A 25,272-nucleotide genomic window follows, 5' to 3' on the forward strand; every position below is an offset into this window, starting at 1 on the left:
TGTCTGCTTTTACTTACTCTTCAGAATCCTCAGGTAATTGTTTTTTATATTTTATCCAGAATATATAGTCATCAGGATAAGAGATGGTTTGTAGAAAGCTTATATCATTATAACAAACTACTTTTGTTTGAAACATTAAAATGTACTACCTCTGCAAAAAAAAATTAATATGATTTGAAACAATATCTGGCAATTGTCAGCTTCTTAAACTGGGCAGTGTTTACATGAACATGTGCTTTATGATTACTTCATATGTCATATACTTTTCTGTATGCATCATACACTTCACAATTTTCTAAAAATGAGGTACTTCAGGCCTTCATAACCAGAACTTCAGTTCCTCACTTAACATTTATCCTGTGGATCATATTGTTTTGAAAATAACACATTTACAGTATTTTAATGATATCTGAATGAAAAAATTTAATAAAAAGATAGTCCATTGAACTGTAAAAGTGAATACATTCTAAAAATAAATAAATAAAGTCTCATATGGGCAAGGCTAACTGAGTAAGTCTATTTTAAAGTGGGTTCAAGCTGGCAAACAATCCCCTATAGTATTTCAACATAATGGAGCTCACACCTTTGGACTGAGCTTATGGTTCAAATCCTGACTCTGCCTCTTACTAAATGTGTGACCTTGGATAAGTTACTTTAGCTCTCTGAGCTTGTTTCTTCATTGTAAAGTGGAGAAAATAATAGTTTCTACCTCTCAGGATACTGGGTGGATTAATGAGTTAATGAATGGAAAGCATTAAGCACAGAGTGCTAGGTACCTATAAAACGTTCAGTGGAAGTTAGCTGTAATTAGTACTAATACTTTCTTCTGAATCCCAAAGGATTTCTATGGCTGATTTGCTCAATTTCTAATTTTTATTTGATGCATTTCCACAAAAGCAAATTGAGATCATGTTCCTTCACTTCCAGGAATATACAACCTTCTACAGATTAAAATTCAGCACAATACTAAAGACGAGTTTTAGTTGAATGCACCCTCTAGTGGCATACATTATGTGCAAGAACCTGGCATCTACCAAAGAAAACCTCTTTATGAAATGTCAGGTTTTAGGTTGGCACTTAGAGCCTGAAGCCAGCTGGTTAAGAACATGATGGTATGAGTGGCACTCTCACATCTTTTAGGAAGCTCCCTCTTTTCCAGAGCTGGAGGATTTAAAAAAAAAAATCTTTTAAAACTTTCCCCACCATAAGACCTAGGATATTTGTGATATTTACCATACCAAATTCCAATATTCCTATAGCATTGACTTTAATCTTTCCTCTTAAAATAGAGTCATTTTCTAGCTTACTTTAACAAGCATTGCAAAATACTTATTCTTCATTTAGCTAACAAACCATACTGAGCATCAACTATGTACCAGGCAATGGGGATACAACAAACAACTTATTACACAATTCATTATGCAATTACGAATTTGAAAAGCGCCATAAAGAAGTATAGAGTGCCATGACTGTATACTAGGGATTGATCTAGTTTGGGGAGGGGGCTTTGGAAGGCTTACTTGAGGATAAAACGTTAAAAACCTTGACGGGTGAGTAGAAATTAATTGGAAGAAGAGAAGGAGGAGTACCATACAAAGAGAAGAGCATATATAAGGGCTTGGAGATAGCAAGATGCATGTGGCATTTGACAAACTGAGGAGACTCCTATGCCTGGAGCTCAAAGAAGAGGCGGAACTTGTGCAGCGTGAGGCTAGAGAAATAGGCAGGGACTTATCTTGTTAATGAGTTTGAACTTCATCCTAAGAACAATAGGAAACTATGGAAGGGTTTAAAGCAGGGAGCAACAATCTGATTTACATTTCAAAAGTTTGCTTCGCTAAGGCACGGAAAATGGATTTGAGGGAGTGCAACAAGAACGGATGCCTAGATCAGCTGCCAGTAATCCGGGCGAGACATGATGAAAGCTGGAACAAGGGAGGTAGCAGTAGCGATAAAGTGGACAGATATTTAAGAGGTAAAAGGGATCGAGCATGATGATGGGGATGGGAGCAGTTGTCCTGGTGAACTGAGTGGATTGCCAATTTTTCCACCAAGCACAAATGCTGGTGGTAGCCGGGTTTTTTTGGTTGGGGGCGCGGGGGGAGGGGTGGCTAGTTGAGATAAAGAGTTGCTCAGGAGACTACAATTTCTCTCTTAAAGGAGAACGTCTTTGGCTCCACAGGGTGGTATTTCAATTGAACGCTGAACTAGCATTGGTCAGCACTATGGGGCACCGCCCTTCACCTAGTAGGGCCCCAAATGTCCTTTTTTACACTTCTATCACAGTGATCCATTCCCACTGCGCTAATAGTTTTACTTTACTTCGGATAGAAAAACGTAACTCCCTCCCGCCGCCAATCCCAAGAAATATTTGCTTTATCTTTCGAAGTCCAGTACAAAGATCATTTCTCAGGGAAGTCTTTCGGGCCTTTCCCACCCCACGGATCCTTCCATCCATCTCGCCCACTATGTTGTGCGTTCCATACAGCACAGATTGCGCACTCTCAACTTCGCATCTCCGGGGTCCAGAGCGGGGCCCTTCAAACACTGCGAGCTTCACATTTTCTAATTAGCCACATTTACTGGCGCTGAGAGACAGCATAGCGCCTGACAGCCGCACCTCAGCGTGTGAACCAATTGCCCCCCGGAAGTGACGCGCTGTCAGGGATGACGTGCTTCCGCTCCCGACTGTCGCGCCGCCGCAGCGTGACGGGTTTCTCTGGCCTGCCAACTCTGCTGCTCTGGAGGATTCGTGCGTGGTAAGAAGCTGCGCGTGGGGGAGTAAGGTCGTGGGACCCCCCCCTCTTTCGTTCCCTGGGACGCGGCGGGAGGGCGGAGGGAGTGGCAGCTAGGTCCCCGAGGGCCCCCAGCGCCAGGTGGGGCTGAAGCACCGGGCTCCGCGGCGGGACCAGGCCGCCGGTGACGGGACACGCCTCAGCTGTAGGAGGTTGGCCGCTTGGGCCGGCGCGGGCCAGCCCCACTGGGACCCGTCGGGTCGAATGGATCCGGCCGACCGGGTACTCAGAGCTTCCCCTGTTCCATGTACTCAGGGGAAGGATAACCTTTCTCCTTTTGAACAGCTCCAGTCCCCACTGTGACAGTCACAGGATCTGCAGCGACGAGTGCGCGCGCGTGGTGTAAAGTGGCGTGCACAGCACCACACCTGTTTATTGGCTCCGCCCCGCAGCTTGTGCTGAAGGGATGTAGTGGCAGGAACTGAGGTTTTCCGCACGGGATGCTGCCCTAAAAGAGGGGCGTCTTAATAACTGAAAATTATTTGAAACAGCTGGGCTGGAAGTAGCTTACGCTCTGATTAATAAAAGGAAGACTCGGTATTATCACGTGACTGCAAACACATGTTTTGCTTATCAATCTGCCGGAAAGAGTTGTCATGACATACTTCAGGTCAAAGGACAGGAGTTGTGTATACTTACTAATTTGCTGTGCAAATTATTTGCGATGAAATGGCAGACTAAGCAAGAAGATTGGAAGAAAGTAGACCTGGGACTTAGAGATAGGAAAATAAACCGCTAAGAAAACTGCAGAATTTGGGAAAAGTAACTTCATTTACTATTACTATGTGATTTAATTTTGGAAATAATTTGGTTTCTTAATGAATTGTTTTCCAGTTTGAAGCAAGTATTTATATCCTTGTGTTTTTTGTTGTTGCTGTTTGTTTTCTTACTGGTGTGGTAGCAAGGGCTAGATTTACATTACAGGCATATCTCTGCAGCATGTTATAGAATTAAATATACAGATATATAAATTAAGTTAAAAAGTGTTTTAATAATTAAAACTGTAACATATGGGTACAGGTTATATAGTGATATAGCATGTATCTTTTTTTTTCATTTTTTAATTTGAGATGGTGACTAACTGGCCATGCTTGTCTTAAAGACGGATAAACATCTGATGAAGCCATGACCAGGTGGGCACGAGTTACTACCACACAGAACAAAAGACCCTTCCCTGCAACATCATGGGAGGACATGAAGAAGGGGTCCTTTGAGGGAAAAAGCCAAAACCTACCAAAGAGTAAACAACTTGAAGCCTATAGTCTGTCCCTTAAAAATCATGCACCCCAAGCAAAACACAAAAAGAATAAAAAGAAAAAGGAGTATTTAAATGAGGATGTGAATGGATTCATGGAATATCTAAGGCAAAACTCACAGATGGTTCGCAATGGGGAGATGATAGCAGCAGACAGTCAGGAAGTCAGGGAAGAAATTGCAGTTGCTTTAAAGAAAGATAGTCGCCGGGAAGGAAGACGATTAAAAAGACAAGCAGCAAAGAAAAATGCAATGGTAAGATTATCACTTCTACTAAAATGTTACTTTGTATGGCTAGAAACTATTATTCATACACTCAGATATGTATTTTAGCAGAGTCTGATTGTGGTTATGTACTAGACTTATATGGCATCTTTTTGAGGGCTAGTAATGACACTAGGACTTTTTTTGAACACCTCTATGCTAGACACTTGATGTACTGATTAATTATCACAACATACAAAGATGGTGGCATTATTTCCATGTTTTGGGTAGAAAACACTGGTGTGCAGCTAGGTTAAGTATCTTGCTGAAAGCCACTTAGCAAGTAGCAGAGGAGAAATTCAAACCCAGGAAAAGGTGTTAATATTTGATTACTTAGAATCATGGTTGGCACTTATAAGTATATGCGTTATTAAATAAATGTGAACCTAAATGAGCTGCTAACTCTATGTAGTTCAGCCAAAAGAAAAAAAGAAGATATTTAAACCCAGAGTCTGACTTTAAGACCTATGTTCTCACCCCTTCCAGTAGCCCTTTTTCAAACAGCCATTTTTAAAAAAGATCAAAATAAGGGGGAAGGTTAAGTACAACAGGTTAGATATGTGTGGTTCCCATTAGTTGGAAAGGATGTCTCCTTTTATGTTTATCCATGAAAAACTGATTGCACAGGAAGGAGATCTAATAAGAATCATACTGGTTAGTAACAGAGCAGAGTAATAGCAGAGTTAAAACTCCTTGAGACTCTCCCTAGTCATTGCTCCCCTTCCCCATGTTACACTGAGAGGAGTGCTGGGGGCTACAGGTTTATTTCCGTGGTGCCAAGACCTAGATTTTAAACTGTGTCAGACACAGGAAATGAAATACTTGGTATAATTCTTTCCCTTCTCTAGCAAAGGATTCTTCTAGCAGGATACTACATAAGAATCAGGATTTGTTGCTATTTTACAGTTTTAGTTTTTATCAGAATTACTACTTGTAGAGCACTGTTTGCACCAGTGTAGATTTGAAATGTTACAGCCTCCATAAATGTGGCTTCTGACTATTTGCAGGATTAGTTTTATGCAGTGTCATATTTAAAGATTCTTTTGTGGAGATAATACTGATAAAATGTTCCTTATGGATAAATTGGGATAGAAAAGATAATCATTTCTATTTGGATCAAGATAGTTTTGTTTAAATTATACAATTTTTAAATATTTTAAAGTCAAGTTAATTTAATGTAAGGATAGTGTAAAGATAATTTCATTGACATAGGCGGTGTGGTGAATTGCATACTTTTTGAAAAAGTTTAGTATTGTGACCTTTTAAGAGAAGTTTTATGTTTTTAATTAAGGGGAAGGACATTGTTTTTCCAAAAAAAAAAAAAAGGAATTCTTTATATTAAAGCGTGTGCTTTAAATAGTATATGGCTTATTGAGACCCTTCAACTAATTTTCTTGTTTTTCTTTTTAATACCTCAGACTAAGCAGACTAAGCATCAGTTCTGTTGTTAATAAGTTGACATCTAGAAATTTACCAGTCCGCTCTCCACAATCCCATCTACATTAAATTTAAGGATCATTCAAAAAGTTTGTATTCGGTGAAGATTAGGTTTTACAGATAAAACCCCAGTCAGTAACCTGTCAGGTTTCTAGAGACAACTTTGACTTCACCAAGAATACAAGGCTTCTTATGTTGGTGATCCAGTTTTGGGTAGTAACTTTTCCTGCAGTTGTAGAATAAATGAATTCTCTTTGTTTGCACTAGCTCATTTTAAATGTAAAAGTTAATGAAGACTAAAGGGACTCATTCTTTTCCAGTATGTTATTAAACAGGAAAAAAAGAAAGTGAGAGCACAGTTGCAAAATATTATTTTGCCTACTGAATTTGCTTTTTAAAAACCTTGTGCTTATTTCGAAAAAAAATTAAATGATGAAATATTTGTTATCCAAAAAATGTACCTTTTTCCAGTTTAAATAAAATAGCTCTCTACCATCTTTGATTATGACTGATATTCTCATTCATTGCAGCGAAAAATATCCTGCAAATTGCTAGGTAGTGTGTAAAGAAACCAAACCATTGTTCAATGTTAGGCTGGAGCCAAATAATTCATCTTAGAATTATACCTTGAAAATGTGCATATATTCTAAAATGAAACATCTATCTATTTATGAATACTAAGGAATATGTATGAAAGATATAAAAATTTAAGTATACATTTTGGTATGAAATATATCTTATGATTCAAATCATAATTTCAATGGAATCACTTGACCCAAATTCATTCAATTATGTGAACTTTAAAAGTGAAAGTATTAATTTTGAGTGATAATTTCTATGGTCATTGTCCATCTCCTCCAGAAAACTCGGTGTTTCTAGGTACAGACAGCCACATTAATGAAATGAATAGTCCATATTTGCTTAATTCATTTAAGCAATTACCTCCTACAAAGACATTTATAACTTGTGTCTGAGACTGAGAGATTGATGGATTGAGGGTTTTCAAAAGCACTGAAACTCTCTGATGGAAATGACATTTCTTATGGTTTAGGAATATGTGAAACACTTTTTTCTACAGATAAAATACTGAGATTTCAAAAAAAGAACTAGATAACTTTAAAATGAGGAATGTTTTAAAGACATTTTTGATGACTAGAATTAATAAAGCCAGTGTAGTGTTGCAGTGTGGAAACTCACATTTTTGTTTTCCTAGGTATGTTTCCATTGTAGAAAACCTGGCCATGGGATTGCAGATTGCCCAGCTGCCCTTGAGAATCAAGAAATGGGCACTGGAATATGTTACCGGTGTGGATCCACAGAGCATGAAATAACCAAGTGCAAGGCTAAAGTAGACCCAGCTTTTGGTATTAATGTATCTTTTTTTCTATCAATTTTTTATTTGGTTAATGGGGAAAGTGGCCAGTAAGTAGCCAACTTGTTTTTTTCATTGTTGACAGGGTTTGTTATGAGTGTGTCTTAATATTTTGAAATCAAATGAGATTAAACTTTAAATCATGTAAAAACAAATATGTTTTTTAAACACTCTGAGAATACAGTGTTTTAAAATAATATGAATTACATGATATGTGTGTGTGTGTGTGTGTGTATATATATATATTATATATATACATATATAAAACTAACTTAACAGGAACTGTTGATTATTACAGGTGAATTTCCTTTTGCAAAATGTTTTGTTTGTGGGGAAATGGGACATCTGTCCAGATCTTGTCCTGATAATCCCAAAGGACTCTATGCTGATGGTGAGTACTTTTACTCTTATGTCGAAAATGGTGAGTCATCATGCAGTTGTGATTTAGTTTATACTTAAACTTACTCAAGAATTTATTTAAAAACTAAATTTATTTAGTTTTTAAATAAATTCTTGAGTAAGTAACAAAATCTTGAGAATTTCATTATCTTTATCAAGCACTATTCTATGTACTAGACTTTTTGTGTAATGTAACTTGGTATTATTTTTAATACATCAAATCAGAAAAAACTGACATGTATATTTCAAAATATCTGTGCTTGCTTCAGCATCATTTGTGAGAGTATAAGTATCTACTTTTAAACATAACAGAAGCAAAGGGATAATTTCTCAAACTAGGAGAAGATTTAAAAAATAGTGTTGTGAATTTAATCTCAGTCAAGCATACCATTTTGGGTAGAAGGGTTGGTACACACTATTCATATTTGTAGTAACTTTTGTTTTTGAATGTTTTCCTTAGTTAGTTGTCTGGCATGGGAATCAAGTAACTTTCTTAACTTTAGCTCAACTAATGGCTTAAGGTGCCCACAGTAAAGTCTGTGATGTTTAAAGCTTTAAGGAGGAGGTTGTCATCTGTTAATGTGAGTCATTTGTTAATGTGATGCTGGTACCATCAGATTCTAGAAACCTTGTGTTGTGACTGGGTCCCCTTGCAGAAGTCCAGTGAAAAAGCATAGCTTTGGAGTTAGACCAGTTATAGCCTCAGCACTACCACTCACTAACTGTGGGACTTTGGCCAAGTTAACTTCTCTCTTCTCAGTTTCCTTACCTGTAAAATGGAGATGAGAAAATTGTATTTCATTGATTCTAAAATGCACATTTTGTTCACATTTTAGTATCTCTGAACTCATTGTATCTTACTATTGGGGCGTGTCACATAATTGGAAGGTTTTTTTTCCAGAGAGCAATGTAAAATAATGATACATCTTATAATCAGTGGTATCTTAGATTTGATGAATTATGGTATTTTACCTTGAAGAGTTATGAGGATTAAAATATATTATTCAAGTGCCTCTTCTATTTCACTATGGCATCTACAATAGTAAAGAGTCCTGGACCTCGAAGATGCTCAAAAGTGCCTTTCAGTTTTGAACTTAAGAAACAGGTCATATAATATGACTAGTGAGCAAAGATGCCTTTGTATGGTCAACCAAAATGACTAGATATAAAAAAGTGCAACAAGGGGAGTAGGTCACATAGAAGTGAGAATTCATCCTATTAGGATCATTTTTCTGAGTGAGTCACTTAACATTATGAGCATGATCGTGATAATGCTTGACCGTTAAGCAATAGTGTTCGACCATTCAGTGAAGACTCATTTTAGAAACCAAATGTGTTGTAATTCACAGTCCTGGAATGTTGCTTAAAGAAGGGCAATAGGGATTTTTACTCGAGTTGGGATGCCTGGCAGATAGAAGGTACTGAAACAAAAGTTAATTTCATTCCTTTTGTAATTGCTCACCCCCATCTGACCTGTACAGCAGAGCAGTGGTTCCTAACCCTTTGGGGACCTCATAGCACCTCATGGTTAAACGTTCTGATCATTAAAGAATCTGATTAAAAACTGTGGGCATTCTCCTCAAAAAATGCATCTGCCCACAGATTTTTCAGAGTTCACAAACCCTTCCCTTTCTAACCGTGGTTAATATCCAGGCTTCTGTGCAGTGGCTCTTGGGCACTCCAGAGGACACGTACCTTCCGTCATATCTCACTTCTTTTTCCCACATATGCCCTGAAGGCCAGGGGCAAGAAATGGTGGGTAGGTACAGTTTAGTGCTCTTTGAAGTCAAGAGGAATGGAGAATGGATTTAATAGGAGTAAGTTCCTGGCTCCAGCTACCTTTGCAACTAACAAGGTTGTGAGGACCAAATAAGATATGGAAGTGCTTTGAGACCTTAAAAGCCCTATGTAAGTATTAGAGGTTTTCAATTACTCTGTTCTTTTTATAGGTGGTTGCTGCAGACTTTGTGGCTCTGTGGAACATCTTAAGAAAGATTGCCCCAAAAGTCAGAATTCAGGTGAGATCTCTGGGCCTCCATTTAGAAGGGGTGAGATTAGTATTCCTCTGTGTTTTCGCTGGATTTTGTTATTAATAACTTGTTGATATACAACTGATTTTAAGGCTGCCTGGTTTCCTACTGCAGTAATGACTTCATCATTTCTTTATCAGCAGTACTAACTGAGCATCAGCTGCTGTTCTCAGGTGGGAAAAAAAATGACCAGTAAGCCCCAGAGGACCCTGATTTTATAAAGCATCTTATTCATAAATATTTTTATTTGCTAACCCATGTATTTAATAATAGAGCCAATTCTGTCACTTGAAGAAAAGTATGAGAAAAGTATTTCTCACTAAGAGAAAATAAGAAATTTGAGAATAACTTACAGTATTCTTATGATTGAGTATCCTCATGTATGCTGTGAAACCAAAAGGATTCAGTTAGTTGCAAAAACTGCCGAAAATATTAAAATTGTGTTCTCTACACAGCATCTGGCCAGTTATATTTTCTTCCCAGTGAAATACTACCCTCGGTCATCGAAAACTTCATAAATGTTCACCAAACCTAAGGCAGATTTTTTTGGGATGTGGAGACCATTATTACATTAGTTTACCTAGCTTAAAATGATGATAATCCTGAGTGAAAGAAAGCAAGACAGTAGGATAGCCCACTAGTGCTTCTTGGGGAAAAAGCACATTTCTATTTATATCATATAGTCATAGTACCACACAAATAAGTCTGCCCATTCTTACTTCCTACCCCTAGCATTTGAATCTGAAAACCAAGAGTTCTTGTTTACAGTCTTGTCTAGAAGAAGATAGTCTTTACTACACTGTAGGCAGTGAGGTTGAAATGATGAAGTGGAATTTGAATTCTCCCTCCTGGGAGGATTGCCTCTTCCCAAATGACAAGACTGACAAGCAGATGTTGTATAATTTCACAGGTGGAATCTTGTTCATTTGAAACTGATGCTTCATAAGTCTTGCTGTTTACAGACTCTTGGAATTCATTGACTCTATAATGATGAACTCTGGGAAAGAATGAAAGAGCTTTCTCATCAATTTGTGCATTGCAAAGCAGTTGCTGCATTTCCCTAATTGGGATGAGAAATTGCCTGTGGTACTCTGAAATCAAGGGTTATAATCAATTACAGAATTGCTCACTTTCCTTTAGTGATGGAGTCTTCTCTCTTTGTGATTATTCATGTCAAAACTAGTTCCTTTGCTAAACCAATACCAGTCTAGGTGATGTATTTGATGACTGTTTCTCTTACATTCTGACTTTTCTGTGTCTTTACAGATCGAATGGTCACGGTTGGTCGCTGGGCAAAGGGAATGAGTGCGGACTATGAAGACATTTTGGATGTGCCTAAACCACAGAAACCCAAAACAAAGATACCTAAAGTTGTTAATTTTTGATTAGTGCTATCGTTTGTTAGCACCTCATTGTTAAACATTCTGAACTGGACCTGCTTCATAAGTTGGAGCTGGACTCTCCCTTGGAGTCCTGTATTGTAGATATCAGTATAATCTAGGAGTGGTCAAACCAGTTCCTGAGTTCTGTCCATCAGGGAGCACTACTACAGTTGTTTGGAGAAAATCACTGAAAAAAAGTATAATACGTTCAAAATGGATTTTCTAAAAGAATGTATTTTTAACCAACAGAACTTAGGTGTAACTAAGTGGTTATATACCTGATTGTAACAATCATCTTTTTCTAAAAACAAAATTATGCATTAATATGAACTATCCCTAAACATGGGGTACCTGCTTTGCATTTGGAAATGAATTTTTGTTATATTGTTTTCTTGGCTCAAAGCATCAATATATTGTTATATTAGAAATTAATTTATAATTGTCACAAAATCTGTATTTTAAAAATATTTAATAAAAACTCACTTGCTATTTACTTATTTTTCTGAATACCTAATTTTGGATTGAATGAGCCATTGTCCATTAATGTCCATGTAACAATCCCTTTGGAAACACAGTCTTTATGAATCCTAGATGAGCTTAATTTTTATTTTTGTTTTAGTTTTGACATAAAGAACAAATTAATGAGGTTAAAATAGAAGAGTATCTCAACTTAACAGCAGCTCTTTCTTTGCCCCTGATTTTCAAGAGAGAAATTCTAGCCAAAATTCAGTTTGTGCTATTTAACCAGAATGATGATGGCACATAACAGATTGTCTGTCAAACTTAATAGCATTTTGTTCACATGTTTTAGTTGAGTCAGGATGAGATGCAAGCATCATCATCATCAAAACAGAGTTAGAACACTAATCAGAGACCCATTAGCTTCTTTGTTTGATTTGATGAATACATGCATACTTAATACATATATTTCACAAGGCTTAAGCCTCCCATTGTACTGTATAATGGAATGACTGTTGGATTGTGTGTTTCATTTGGAATTTTACCTGATTGGATACATTTGTAATGAAAGGAAACAGCTGTGATTAGTTACTGATGTTTCAAAAGCAAATATTTACCAAATAAGAAAAGGAACACTTTTCTGTTTTAATGTCTGTACCTCTGAACATTTCTAATCTTAATAGGAGCTGTTCTTTTTTTTTTTTCAGTGACAGGAAAACATGAACAGACTATGGCTCAGCATCCCAGAACTTAAGGAGATGAGTGCCATTTAAAAGGAATGGTACAAGTCATGCAGCTGGAAAAGGACAGCAGTGCTGCCCTGGTCATTTAGTCTGAACACACCCAGATTTATTTCACCTGTCCTATCAGGAGCAAAAGGCTCTGGAAAGTCAAAAACCTGTCAGCTGCAAGTTAAGTCTAATGTTTTTTATGTAGTCTTCAATGCAGGGATGTCCATTTTGTCTTCTTTGGGGTTACTTTGTTTACATTTTAATGGTCTATAAAGTAGACAGTGAAATCATTGGAAATAAATTGCAGGTGCTGAATGTAACATTGGAAAACTATGTGGACACTTTGTTAAAGAAACTCACCAGAGACAGAAATTATGACATCCTGAGAGATTGTGTATTGCTTGATGTTGGTTATTTTCTTAACTAAGAATGCCAAAAGAAGAAGGCACACATTTACTTTATTCATTATATATTTTCCAAGGACCTGCTGTGTTCCTGGTACTCTTTCAGGCACTTGAGATTGTGGCAGTGAATAAGACAAACAAGGCCACATGCATTCTGCTGGGGCTGAAGAATGGAGAGGAGACTTAGGAACAAAAAATACATATCAGAAATATCAGTAAAAATAATATCAGAGAGGGATATTTTATACATTTTATAAATATTTTGTTGAATCCCCTAAGACTTAGTGGTTAGCACTCTTTTCTTCCTTTAGTCCTTTGGAAATGTCATCTCTCTTTACAAGCTTATCTTTCACTTTTCCGTGGCTGACTCCTAAATCTCCATCTTGCCCTAAAATCCCTGGTTTCGGTTCTGTCTTCTCGCCTGCCTGCTGGACATTCTTACTTGGATGTTACACTAACACCTCAAACTCATAATAGCTTTAAATCTCATCACTTCCCCTGAGGGAAAAAATGGGCTAATTCCCTTTGTCTCCATTTTATTCAGTACAATTATGTTCCAAGCCTGTAGACTCGCATCTCAAGTTACGCTTTTCTTGACATTCTCCCCACCACATCCCAGAGTCAACCCTCTCTTACTTCATTCAGGCGTCTGCTTATAATCTGCCTAATAGAGAGTCTTTTATGACCAGCCTTATAGGAAATAGCTTTTTCCTCATCCCAATAACTTTTCATTCTCTTGCTGTCTAAATTTTCTCCATAATTTATGTCCCTACATAACACTATTTGTCCCCTCTCCACCGGATTATAGGTTACATGAGGGCAGGAATTTTGTCTTACTATCCTCAGAAGTGCTTGGTGCATACAGAGCATTCACACTGTTGAATGAATGAGTGAATTAAATGAATATGTGATAGAATTAACACACAGATGATACAGGAGGCTGGGTAGCTACTTCAGATTGGATAATCAGGGGAAGCCCTCTGAGAGGAAGACTTTTAAGCTGAAATCTGGATGACAAGAAGAAATCTGTTGTGAAGATAATGAGGAAGAGCGTTTAGGGAGAGAAAATAGTCAAAGCCATGAGCTTGCCATATTTGAGGGGCAGAAAGAAGATGTGATCTTTTTGACTGGCTTCCTTCACTTAGCATGTTTTCAAGGTTCATTTGTAATGTTACATTGTATAGTACACAGGGAGGTATTAGGGAGAAAGCCTTGGATATCTTGATGTGAGGTAATAAGTAAATGCAATGATACTGAGGAAGGAGCCTGCCTGGTATAGTTGGAAAACAGCAAAGAGGCGAATATGGTTGGAAAAGAGAGGGATAAACTAGTAGAAGATCAGAGAGTTAACAGGGGTCCTATCTTACAGCCTCTACCAGCTTCTGCCACATTAAAAACCACAAACTCTCAGAAGCATACATGAATAAGCGGTTATTTAGCTCATGCCTATGAGTCAGATCTAGACTGGGCTTATCTGGACAGCTCTGCTCATCTCACTTGGGCTTGCTCACATCCATAAGAAGTTTGGTTTGGGGTCAGCTGATCTAAGCTAGACTCAGATGAAGAAGCTCTGGGGCCAGCAGGCTAGCCCTGACATGTTTTTCTCAGGACAATGGCAGAGATGTAAGAGGGCAGGTCCACTTGCAAAACCATTTTCAAGCCTTTGGTTGCATCGTGTCTGTTGATGGGTCACACAATCGAGCTCAGAGATAAGAGGTAGAACAGCGCGCTCCATTCGTGGAGGTGGGGATGGTGGTGAGGGAGTGAATACTTTTGAAAAATAATCCAACGTACCACAACATACCCCAGACCATTGTAAAGCTTTGACTTTCACTCTGTGATATGCAAAATTTTTCACATGTTTGGGGAGAAATGTGACATGATCTGATTGCCGAGTTGAGAGCAGAGTGAAGGGAGGAGTAAGGATAAAAGCAGGTTATAATTCAGGTGAGAGAAGATGGTGTGAATGAGGGTTGTTGTGGTGGAGTTGTTAGAAGGGGTCAGGTTCTGATTATGTTGATATCTTTAACATAGAGCTAATAAGATTTCCTGAAGGAAGGAGAATTTATGGAGGGAAAGGTGGCAGAATTAAGAGATCTATTTTGGAAATGTGGACTTTGAGATGACGATTATCTTAGTGGAAATGTCAGATAAGTAGTTAGATATACAAGTGTGGAGTTCAGGAGAGTTTAGGGCTTGAGACACAGATTTGGGAGTTATTGGCAAGTAGATGTCTTTTAAAACCCAGAGGCTGGGTGGACTCACTGAGGAATGGAGATAGAGGAGAAGAGGCCAAGAACAGAGCCCTGGGTAGTCTAATATTTAGAGGTCTGGTGGAGGAGGAAGAACTTCAAGAGGATTTAAAAGTGTGACTGGTCACACAGGAGGAAATCCAAGAGTGTGACATCACGGAAGCCAAGCGGAGACAATGCTGCAAAAAGAAGGAACTAGTCAACTTTGTTAATGCTGCTCAGAGGCTAAATAAGCTAAGAACAGGTCCATTAGTGTGGCAATGAGAGGTCTTTGTGGAGTAACGGAGAAGTACAGTTCGGTAAATGAAATAAGGATATGAAGACCACATTTATAGATAATTGGAGTAGAGATGGTGGCCTTTAGGAAACTGGATCAGGTGAAGTATTGTTTTGCTTTGTTTTGATTTATTTTAAGATAAGAGATAATAGTGGCTATGAAAATAATCCAGGAAAGACTCCTGAAATAGAGAAAAAAAGAGAATTGGAGGAGGGAAGCCTCGGAGAAGGTTAGAGAAATGGTTCTTTGCTAGGGTAGAGATGTTTAATTCATTGTGTTAGGAGGGATGACAAAGATGTGGAATGTACATAGATGGGGAGATGAGACAACTTCTGCCTAATGGTTTATATTTTCCTCGAAGTACTTTCTAAATTTCATTAACTGAGAAAGGGTAAGAGACATGAGAAACTTGAAGGAAGAGAAGGCAGTGTGAAATAGCAAACATATAGGAAATGTAGTAGTATTATCAGAGCCCTTTTGAAATCTGTGGTCATAAATTTCAGGTGAGACCCATCCACAATTTTCAGATGCTTAGTGCAGGGGTGAGGTATTACAAATACTTTAACCACAGTTTTGAGTTTGCCAGACAAGTAGAATGAAAGGAAAAGGTACAGGTGTTTTCCAGGGTGTGATATTAATGATAGACCATGGAATCTAAGCCAGATGAAGAAAGAAGGGAGGACATGGAGAGGGATAATGAGCTATGGAAATGATCGAAATATTAATTTTGAATCTATTTTCAAATGTCCCTAAAAATGTCACAAAATGAGGAAGGGAAAGATGGCATCAGATGTGTAATTTTTATATGGTACTTTATACCTTCAAGTACACTGAGAAAGACATTTTATAATATTTCTTTGACTTTTGAATCTGGAGGTGGGTTACCATCAAGAACTGTGAAGGGTCTGAGGTTCTTAATACACTAGTCTGTTACTGTTTCATGGATGTCGACAAGGCATGAGAATCCTGGTTCAGAGACAAAAGATAGTATTCATGGCACAGCAAACACCGTGAGTATCAACTTATTTCTGTTGCTTCCCTTTTTCCCTTAGTCCCCACAGGGTGACATGATGGGCCCAGATGGATGCTATAGACATAGCCGGTTTGTGTCACAGCTGAGGAACAAGTTGCAAACGCTGTAGCACAGAGCAAACAAGCCAGCCTTCCTGCGCCCCAGAGAGTGAGCCATTACACTGAAGTCAAGCTGTGGTCACCTTGACCTACTTAATTGCCTATGGGACTAGCATTTGCCTGTGGATAAATAAATCTTGCAGTTTGGCACACTCAGCAATAATATGCAGGACCCCTCTGGGCCCATGGTGAACTGTCTGTCCCAGTAGTTACACTACCTTCAAATGGGTAAAATGAGTCATGAACAAGGTTCATAGTTTACATTTCAATAATTTATTCTAAACATAAAACATTCCTTAACATACACATTTTCAACATATATTTTCAAAACTACTCCTATGTATATACCAATAAAAATTTCCAAGGTTGTCTCTGAAATGTGCAATAAGAAATATGAACAAAACCATGTGATGGTATATATAAAAATACTCTGGATTTCTCTAGGTTTAATTAAAATTGTTCATTATTTCCTAGAGGTGTTAGACCATAACGGTAAACTATATTCTAAACTGTATAGATCAATTTTTACATTTTTTTCCTCTAGAATTCTTTAAAAATATGATAGAAAAACTGCATATAAATCAGAAACTCAGTTGCATTAAAACCAGGAAGAATTAATAGGGAAGAACGTCCTTTCTTAATCAAAAAGCTTTCAGTCCTGTTAGACGCACTTGAAAACCCTTACTATCAAGAAAGGTATGAAATCTTTAGTGTTCCTGGAGGATATTTTGACACTCCAAAGGAGAAAATAAGCATGACTACATTTTTATGTTCCCTCTGTCCTTCGTCTCCAGCGGCTTGAGGGTGAGTGCTGATGAACGAGCTTTGCTGCTTATCCTTGGTTCAGGCATGTTTGCTTAAAGTCAGGGCACCAAAGAAATCCAGAAAAGCCTGTCGTTAATTCATCTGTCTTTAATTACCTCTCTATTCCAGCCTCTCCAGCGTCTGCTTTTCCTGGAATGTGCCAGAAACACATTCCCATCTCAAAGGCTGTGCCTGGGCTAGTTCTTCTGCAGGAAACATGCTATCTCCAGAGATCCTCATGGTTCAGTCCCTCTCTGCCTTCAGGTTTTCACTGAAATATCCCTCAATGGGGCCTACTCTGACCACCCTATCCACCAGGCCATCAATAACCAAAAGCCCGAATCCTGGATGTATATATTGCTACATTCGTTATATAGAATATTTACTATCTTTCAGTGTGCACTCCCCCCCCACACCTTCTTGTTGTTTGACAAAAGTCATGTTTCATGGCCAGAAAAATGTTATTAAATTTTATGTCTTTAACTTGCAGTTCCCTTAAGGAGTAGATGTGAAGCTTCACACTTCTGACCCCTGGTCCACATGCCTGCAATTCCCAGGCATGAGGGCAACTCCTGGAACTCCTCACAAGGCCCCTCCAGCCCTGGTCCAGCTGGAATGTGGGTGGCCGAGGTAAGGAGTGGGGTGGTGGGGCGTCCTGCAAAGTCAGCGGGGCTGAGGGACCCCGGTCTCTGCACTGAGCCATAGCACTGGCCTCCCAGCCCTGGGGAGGGGGGCCCAGAAGCAGCAGAAGCATTTTCCTGCTGCTTCTGGCAAGTGGCCACCCTTTTTAAAATATGAACAACTACCTCCAACACCTCCCCAGCACTCACATCCTTTACCCTGCTTTATTTTTCCATTTAACACTTATCTCCTAAATATTCTATTTATTTATCAATATTTTATTATGATGTTATCAGTATGCTTCTGTTCCTTGCTGAACCCACAGTGCCTAAAAGTGTCTAACACAAAGTAGGTTCTTAATAAATATTTATTGAATGAGTGAAAGAGCAATCAAATACATTTCCATTAAAAAAGGAAATGTAGGGCTTCCTTGGTAGCGCAGTGGTTAAGAATCCGCCTGCCAATGCAGGGGACACGGGTTCGATCCCTGGTCCGGGAAGATGCCACATGCTGTGGAACAGCAGAGTCGTGCACCACAACTCCTGAGCCTGCGCTCTAGAGCCCACAAGCCACAACCACTGAAGCCCCTGCACCTAGAGCCCGTGCTCCACAACAAGAGAAGCCACTGCAATGAGAAGCCTGCGCACCACAACGAAGAGTAGCCCCTGCTGTCTGCAACTAGAGAAAAGCCTGCATGCGGCAACGAAGACCCAACACAGCCAAAAATAAATAAATTTATAAAAAAAGAAAAAAAAAAAGGAAATGGAAACCTAAGGGCTGTTGTTGAATTTTGCAATAGGAATGCCCTAGTCGTGTCATGGTTTGAGGCACAGATTTTAAACTTTTTGAGGTGCCCTATGTAGAGCCTGAATGCATTGCTATCTTTTCCAGTGTCATGCCCTTTTAAAGTCTCTTTAGTCCAGTAGTCTGAAAGTGAGCACTTCAAATTAGGCCTTGATGACCACGTGACTGATAATATTGAAGTGGGGCTAGTGTGGCTGATGTTCAAATTTTATTTAAGTTTGATTAATGTAAATGGTCACATATGGCTAGTGCCTACCATATTGGACAGTGCTTGACTATGCCTGTGTTACAAGTTAGAGTGGGCAACATCTTTATATCTAAAAGTGATCCAGCCAAAGTTACTCTATTCCTTCAACCTCACAATGTTTCTGTTACTGTTCAGGAGAAAGATTCAAAAAAAATAAATAAATTCAGAGGTGTAGGAGAGGCAGCAGTTAGAAGTGTTTCAGTTGTAGGAGAGGGCTGAAATTTTAGCATACAAAACTCTAGTGTACTGTAAGCCTCTTTATTGCTCCTTTTTTTCACCTTTTTAAAATCTAAAAATCTTTCTACTTTTGGAATGTAATGTATAAGCATGTTTTAATTGACATATCCATTCTTCTTATTGTATATAAATGATAATTCATAAAATTGGGACACAGTCCAAAGTTCATATAAATAACCTGCTGGCACAGATTAATAAAAATAATTACAGCCAAATTTGGACAGAAGTAAAGATTTGACAAACTAAAGCAGGATGTAACTAATCTCTTAAGTGCTTTAAACTCTTAACGGAGAAGTCCTTTAACTTTTAGAAGTTGTCCTGTAGAGGAGGCTAACTTGACGTATGCTGGTTTGTCTTATGAGTTAAGACAAATCACAGACAGAGTAAAATAATAAATGTTAAAGCCTAGGGGGACTTCCTTGGTGGTGCCGTGGTTAAGAATCCACCTGCCAATGCAGGGGACACGGGTTTGATCCCTGGTCCGGGAAGATCCCACGTGCCGCGGAGCAGCTAAGCCCATGCACCACAACTACTGAGCCCACGTACAACTACTGAAGCCCATGCACCCTGGATCCCGTGCTCCACAACAAGTGAAGCCACCACGGTGAGATACCTGTGTACCGCAATGAAGAGTAGCGCCTGCTCGCCACAACTAGAGAAATCCCATGCACAGCAACAAAGACCCAACACAGACAAAAATAAAATAAATTTTTTAAAAAAGTCTAGGGAATAAAGTTCTAATGTAATGATTATTAAAGTAGAGCTTTCTTAATGCTTTCTCTACAATATCACATTTTGCAGGTACTTTGTGAGTGTAGATAGAGCAATAGATACTAAATTGGTCAGCTAACTTGATATATGTTAAATGACACTAGGAAAGTAGTTCCTATTACTAAAATTGATTGGATTCCATTATGTTTTAATGTCTTCCTAATTTAAAGCTCTAAAACATAATACATCTTGTCAGATGCTCTTGACATACAGATACCTGCTGTACATGGAACAACCCCATACTATTAATCAACTAGCCAACTTATCATTTCTGATTTTATAAAATTTTGTAAACTTTCAAACAGAACATGTAGCCTAAAAACGTTTTGATTATTTTAACCTAACTTCCACCATTTTACAGAACACACAATATTGCATGTGGGAATTTTCCATTGCCTGTGCCCCTGGAAGGGAGCAAAGCCACGGGTGATCTAAAACAGAGTTTTAAAGCTCTTTTAATGTTAACCCAAATCACTGGTATTGGACTTGGGATGCATTTTGTTTTTTAACCTCTTCATAACTGCATTTTGCTTAGACTGATATTAAATTATTTGTGGCCCAGAAGCTTGTCAAGTGTCAGAGCTAAGGGTGCTTGAAATTGAAAGTGGAAAATAAAATGACAGATAATTTAAAGTTTATCATTTAAAATATGCTTATCAACCCATCATCAGTAGTGTTCTCTATGAATTGTATACAGGAGGCTGCTGTCTCTTCAATGGATTTTGACCAGCCACCAAGATTTCCAGCAAAGTAAGGAAGGATGCTAGCAGAAATCTGGTTAAAGTAAGATACCTGTTTCAAAAAACAAAGCAAAACAAAACAATATTTTAATTTCTTACTGACTTGGAGCTTTTTCAAGCAGGGATCTCAATCTTGTTGGTGTAGGGGAGGCTATGACCCTAATCTTTTCGGAATGGATCTGAAAGGATGACCTTAGGATTCCCTGGTGGGTGTGGGTGGACACATTGCAGAATTAGAGTTAATTAGTAAATCCAGGTAAAAGGTTCCTCTGTATCTGTAGGAACAAATTAATCTGCAGATGTTTCATCAAACTTACGGTACATGAACTGCTGTCAATAGCACGGATGAGAAATCCAGCACTTATGATTTCACTTCTGCTGTACTGTGGAGAAGGTGGGACTGATGCCAGAATAACTGACCTCACTGCCACCGTGTAAGTGTGACTGAAAGATAAAAGGACATTTTCAAAGTTCTTGAGAGAAACAAAGAATAGTTGTTAGAAAATAAATTCCTACAGTTAATGCAACTTGTTTATATAGTAGAAGTAAAACTATAGACACCCAGATCTTTTAGATGAGTGGTATACATAGGAAAAATTCTCTGTGGATACATTCAAGTATAGCAAATAATAAGGGCCATAGGTGTTTTCTGCCTAAGAATTACATATACTTTGTATAACTCCGCAAAGCTGCAGTCAACCTCCAAACTGGTGTTTTTTTTTTTTTTTTTGGTGCCCTAATGGGTTGTAATTTCAGTCTCTTCTTTTTTTAATGAAAAATAATACCATTGTTTTAAAGAACCTTCAAACAATAGAGAACCCTATACATTAGAAAATAGAAGTCATCCTTCAGTCCACCATAAGCACAATACATGCTTATCCTAGAGATGACCACGTTATATTGTGATCCTCCAGATCTTTTTATAAATATATAACATTTATGTAAGCAAATGGATGTATGTAGATTTTTACATAAATATAATCATTTTACAAATATTCGTCTATAATTTGATTTTTCACCTAATGGTAAAACTTTGTAGGTGTTTCTGTATCAATGCCTCTGTGACTACTTCATCCTTTTTAATGCTGGTATAGTGCTCTGTAGTGTGGTTCTACCATAATTAATAAGATGGAGCTTCAGTCTATTTCTAATATCTTTTGCCATAGTAAATGATACTACACTGAACATCCATGTGCATTAATCCCACACGAGAGGGATTATTTCTATAGGCCAGCTTTGACATCAGAAATAATGCTGGCTAGTTCCAGGGGTAGACCATAACTGCCCTGGCAGCTTCCACTTCTTGTCCCTTTGAACACCTGCTCTTGGGCCCCGACCCTTCCCCTTAGAACCTAGACACTATTCTCTGAGAAGCCCAATGCCCATGGAGAAGCCATGAACAGACACTCTAATTGACAGCCAGCCATTTTGGGTGTCTAGCACAGTTGAGTCTTGGTAAATTCTGAACCAAAACCAATTCCTGGTATTTTATTTGGCTTTCACTGCATTTTTACAATAACGGAATATTTTGAAGGTTTGCTAAATATCCGTTTTACATCTGCATAGAGCAAAAGGAAAGGGAACTGCTTTACGAGTCTCACAGATGCTTTGCACATGGCTGGCACTTAATAGATAATTGTTTCTTTCTGGTTCTTTGTTTTTTAATGATAACTAAAGCCTCATCTAGAAAAAATTCACATGAACATCATTCAAGACCAGAAATGCTTATTCCATTGACTTCCTTGTTTTCATATCAACTTTTTCTTTCTACTCTATATTATAAGACATTGCTATAACACTTGAATTACATATACTCACCCATCTTTGAGAGGCCTTCTTCGTGAAACAAGTACTACCAAGTCTTTGGGTTTGTCATCATTCACCACAGGACAAGTGATATAATATATCTGATCATCTTCACTTACCCAGTCTATGACTTCACAGGACCTATGTAAATAGAACAGTGACAGAAAGTCTGCATTTTACTACCTGGTAGAATAAGGCATTCGTTTTGTTTGTTTGCGTAACTTCATTATTGGTGTCCATATTCACCCTTCTGCTCACATAACCATCCCCCCAAAGCCAGCATCATTTCTTAAAGTCTGTTTTTAGAGTTGTTTGGCCAGAAGGAATAATTCTGCATGTGATGAAAAGAATGCTGGCCATCTGACTCTAAGGTCACTGCCCTCAACACTGAAGAGAAAGGCACTTTTCTTTTTTCCACAAAATTATTTTTCTCTAGGATCAAGTAATAATATTTTGAAGACTAGTGAATTATATAGACAATCCAACGACTCTGAGGTAAAGGAATATGGTATATTGGGAAAGAGAACTAAGCTTGGAATCAAGCAACTTGCCTTTGAGTCTCAAATTGCTTAGTAGCTATGTTATGTTAGGCAAGTCACTTTTTTTTCATCTACAAAATGTAGATAATAGTACCTATGGGGTTATTGTGAGGATCAAGTGAAAACACCTGGCACAGTATCTGAATCATGATAGATGCACCAAAATAGTAAGTGGAATTAGAATTCATTCATTGAAGTTCAGTTAGGCTAGAATGTCAGGTGATATAGAAAATAATGGGAGATACATTTGAAAAAAGCAGCAAGTTTAGGCATTATTCTTGCTAAAATCTTTGTACTTATAGAGTTATCTACAAAGATCTACGCAAGAAAATCGCCAAGTGTTTCCTCTTCTCTCCGAATGTTTATTATTGTAACATTAACCAGGATGTATCATTCTGGCCTCTATGCAAATGTAACACATGAGCCCAGAGATGTTTCACTTTAATGGTGTTAAATTGTCTATTACATGCTGTTAATCACAGTGAGATTTGGACATTTAAAAGATGAAACTCTACTTCATCCAAATTAGGAAGTAAATGGTAATGCTGAATATAATAGGTATAATCTTACTAATCCTTTCCTTCAAGCAAGGTGTCCATGAGGCCTGAGCCCTGCAGCCCAGGAGCTTGGACTCCTTGAAGAAGGGGGTGTTACCCTGACAGTGCAGTTGACAAGATGCCCAGCTCTGCATTCCAGGAAAGGAGGGAGAGTGGAGAAGATTGGATTAGGGATGTGGGAGACAACGAGTAACAGAAGAGATGTAGGCTGACAGGAGTGGGCCCTGATCAGACATGGAGAGCAGGAAGGAATGTACTCATAGAGCTGCTTCTCCCAGCTTCTCACCAGGGAGTGCTGCTTCACAGAAAAAGAGGGGACTATCAAATAAAGATCAAGAGTGGGAAGTTGGAGGGACTATTTGATAATCACTTCCTCAAGAGCAATGAGACTGTGTATTAAAGTACAAGAGTGTAGAATTCAGAGCCTGACAGACCTGGGTTCCAATTCAGGTTCCATTGCTTTACTGCCTGTGTAATGTTGGCAAGTCTTGGGATCTCTCTCTTGTTAAATAGGAATAATATCAACTTTGAAGAGTTATTGATAGGAGTACAATAGATGTGGGTAAAGCATGTCAACTCAATATAGATGAAAAATAGATGATTATAATAATTTTTGTGTCTCTCAGTAGCACCTGATGCAGTTTTCCATGCAGAGCAAACTTTAGCAAATACTGTTTAATAAAACAATAGGTCATACATTGGGCAATGGAGATACACTGCAATGTAGAGGTTATCTTTTACATGATGTCAGGGTTGAATAAGAAAATATTTAAAATTTATTCTTACATGTAATGGGGGTCCCACAAAGGTCGCTTGGTAAAGTCAGACAAGAGATGATAAGCCAAGTGTGCTGGTCTTTCCACATGCTTTTCAACACAAACAGATAAAATATTGTGCTCTTCCAGAGTATATATTTTTATCTAAAAGAAAATAACAAGAAAAAAATTACAAAGAAAATTAGGTGTTTTTACATTAAAACCACAGCATATGTACGTAGTCATAGGCGGATTGCACTAGCTAAGGCATCTTGGCACCTGGGTAATAATGAAGCCAAATGATGGCAAGTTCACTTTAAATACTTGGATGTCTAGAGCTCAGACCAGGATGCTATGCCCCTGTGTCATCTAAATAATATGTGACTTGAGGGTGGTTTATTATTGTGCAATAATTTTTCTCATGAAAAATTAAGAATATAAGCCTTTCTTTCTTTATCCCTTTGTGGTATTTCCCTGCCTCTATCCAGGAACAGCAGAAATTATAACCAGACTGCTGGGCAAGTCAGTGCTTCATGTCCCCCTAAGACCTTGGAGCCAAGGCTGCAGCCTAACGTACTTTCTCAGGATGTCAGGCATGCCTTCACGTGGGCTGAGGGAGCCGAGGGAGTAAGTCAACACCTCTAGAGCCAACTCAGCCTCTCAACAGGGCCGCTGAAGCGTTTCTTCAGCACAAAGAATTCTTTCATTTGTGAATCACAAGAGCTCATCTTTCAAGGCGGCCAATTCCTGGGTTTCTAGTGCCTATTATTCCTTAGATAAGAGGAGGCTTGTCGTGGGGATCCATTTGATGTATACTTAAACATTCATGTATCCCTTGTTACTCTGAACTTTCCTTCTACTCTGCTTTGGCCAGTAATCAGAGATACATGTTCAGCTAAGAGCATATTTCTATCCTGCCCATTTTCTCCATCTCTTTCAGGGTGCTTTGAAGACAGTGTTGAAATTTGCCATCTTATAATCATTCCCATGGCAACAAGCTGTGAGAAGACAAACAAACATAGGGTTAAGACTTCACTGCAGGAATCAAGCAGATGGAAAAATCAGGCTGTGAGGGAGAAAACCTTTATTTAAACATAAATATCTTTAGGAAGAGAATGAAGAAATGAGAAACTGACTAAAAGCAGCTTAGAAAGGTAAGAAGTGACTATTTGCTTATGCTTTTACCTCTCTAATTGACCTCAGT

At 38.4% G+C, this 25,272-nt stretch overlaps 2 protein-coding genes across 3 annotated transcripts in view; one reads left to right on the top strand and one right to left on the bottom strand.

Moving 5' to 3' along the window:
• Positions 1-2,625: 2,625 nt before the first annotated feature.
• ZCCHC9 (zinc finger CCHC-type containing 9) lies at positions 2,626-11,426 on the top strand. Of its 2 annotated transcripts, none has more exons than XM_004326034.4 (6): positions 2,626-2,759; positions 3,898-4,304; positions 6,964-7,114; positions 7,421-7,513; positions 9,471-9,539; positions 10,818-11,426. In XM_004326034.4, the coding sequence occupies exons 2-6, from the start codon at positions 3,921-3,923 to the stop codon at positions 10,934-10,936; spliced, it is 816 nt and encodes a 271-aa protein (XP_004326082.1). In that variant the 5' UTR covers positions 2,626-2,759; positions 3,898-3,920; the 3' UTR covers positions 10,937-11,426. The 2 variants fall into 2 exon arrangements, with proteins under 2 accessions (XP_004326082.1, XP_019785305.1); XM_019929746.3 differs by having other exon boundaries at positions 2,653-2,759; positions 3,866-4,304.
• A 5,017-nt stretch (positions 11,427-16,443) lies between these two features.
• ACOT12 (acyl-CoA thioesterase 12) overlaps positions 16,444-25,272 on the bottom strand; it is a 31,382-nt gene continuing 22,553 nt past the window's right edge. The window contains exons 10-13 of the mRNA XM_033855051.2: positions 24,100-24,233; positions 22,230-22,358; positions 20,729-20,855; positions 16,444-20,463 (exon numbers count right to left, since the gene is read on the bottom strand). Coding sequence (XP_033710942.1) covers positions 20,314-20,463; positions 20,729-20,855; positions 22,230-22,358; positions 24,100-24,233 — 540 coding nt within the window. The 3' untranslated portion in view covers positions 16,444-20,313. The remainder of the gene's footprint in view (positions 20,464-20,728; positions 20,856-22,229; positions 22,359-24,099; positions 24,234-25,272) is intronic.

This window comes from Tursiops truncatus, chromosome 3 (assembly GCF_011762595.2).
Source record: "Tursiops truncatus isolate mTurTru1 chromosome 3, mTurTru1.mat.Y, whole genome shotgun sequence".
In the NCBI taxonomy this organism is placed as follows: domain Eukaryota; kingdom Metazoa; phylum Chordata; class Mammalia; order Artiodactyla; family Delphinidae; genus Tursiops; species Tursiops truncatus.

What these genes read in the sequence shown, in the direction of transcription:
- ZCCHC9 (XM_004326034.4), top strand. Translation starts at nt 3,921, where the DNA reads ATGACCAGGTGGGCACGAGTTACTACCACACAGAACAAAAGACCCTTC. An exon ending in TAAAGTAGACCCAGCTTTTG is followed by an intron (nt 7,115 to 7,420) that starts GTATTAATGTAT and finishes TGATTATTACAG; the next exon opens with GTGAATTTCCTTTTGCAAAA. An exon ending in CAAAGGACTCTATGCTGATG is followed by an intron (nt 7,514 to 9,470) that starts GTGAGTACTTTT and finishes TTCTTTTTATAG; the next exon opens with GTGGTTGCTGCAGACTTTGT.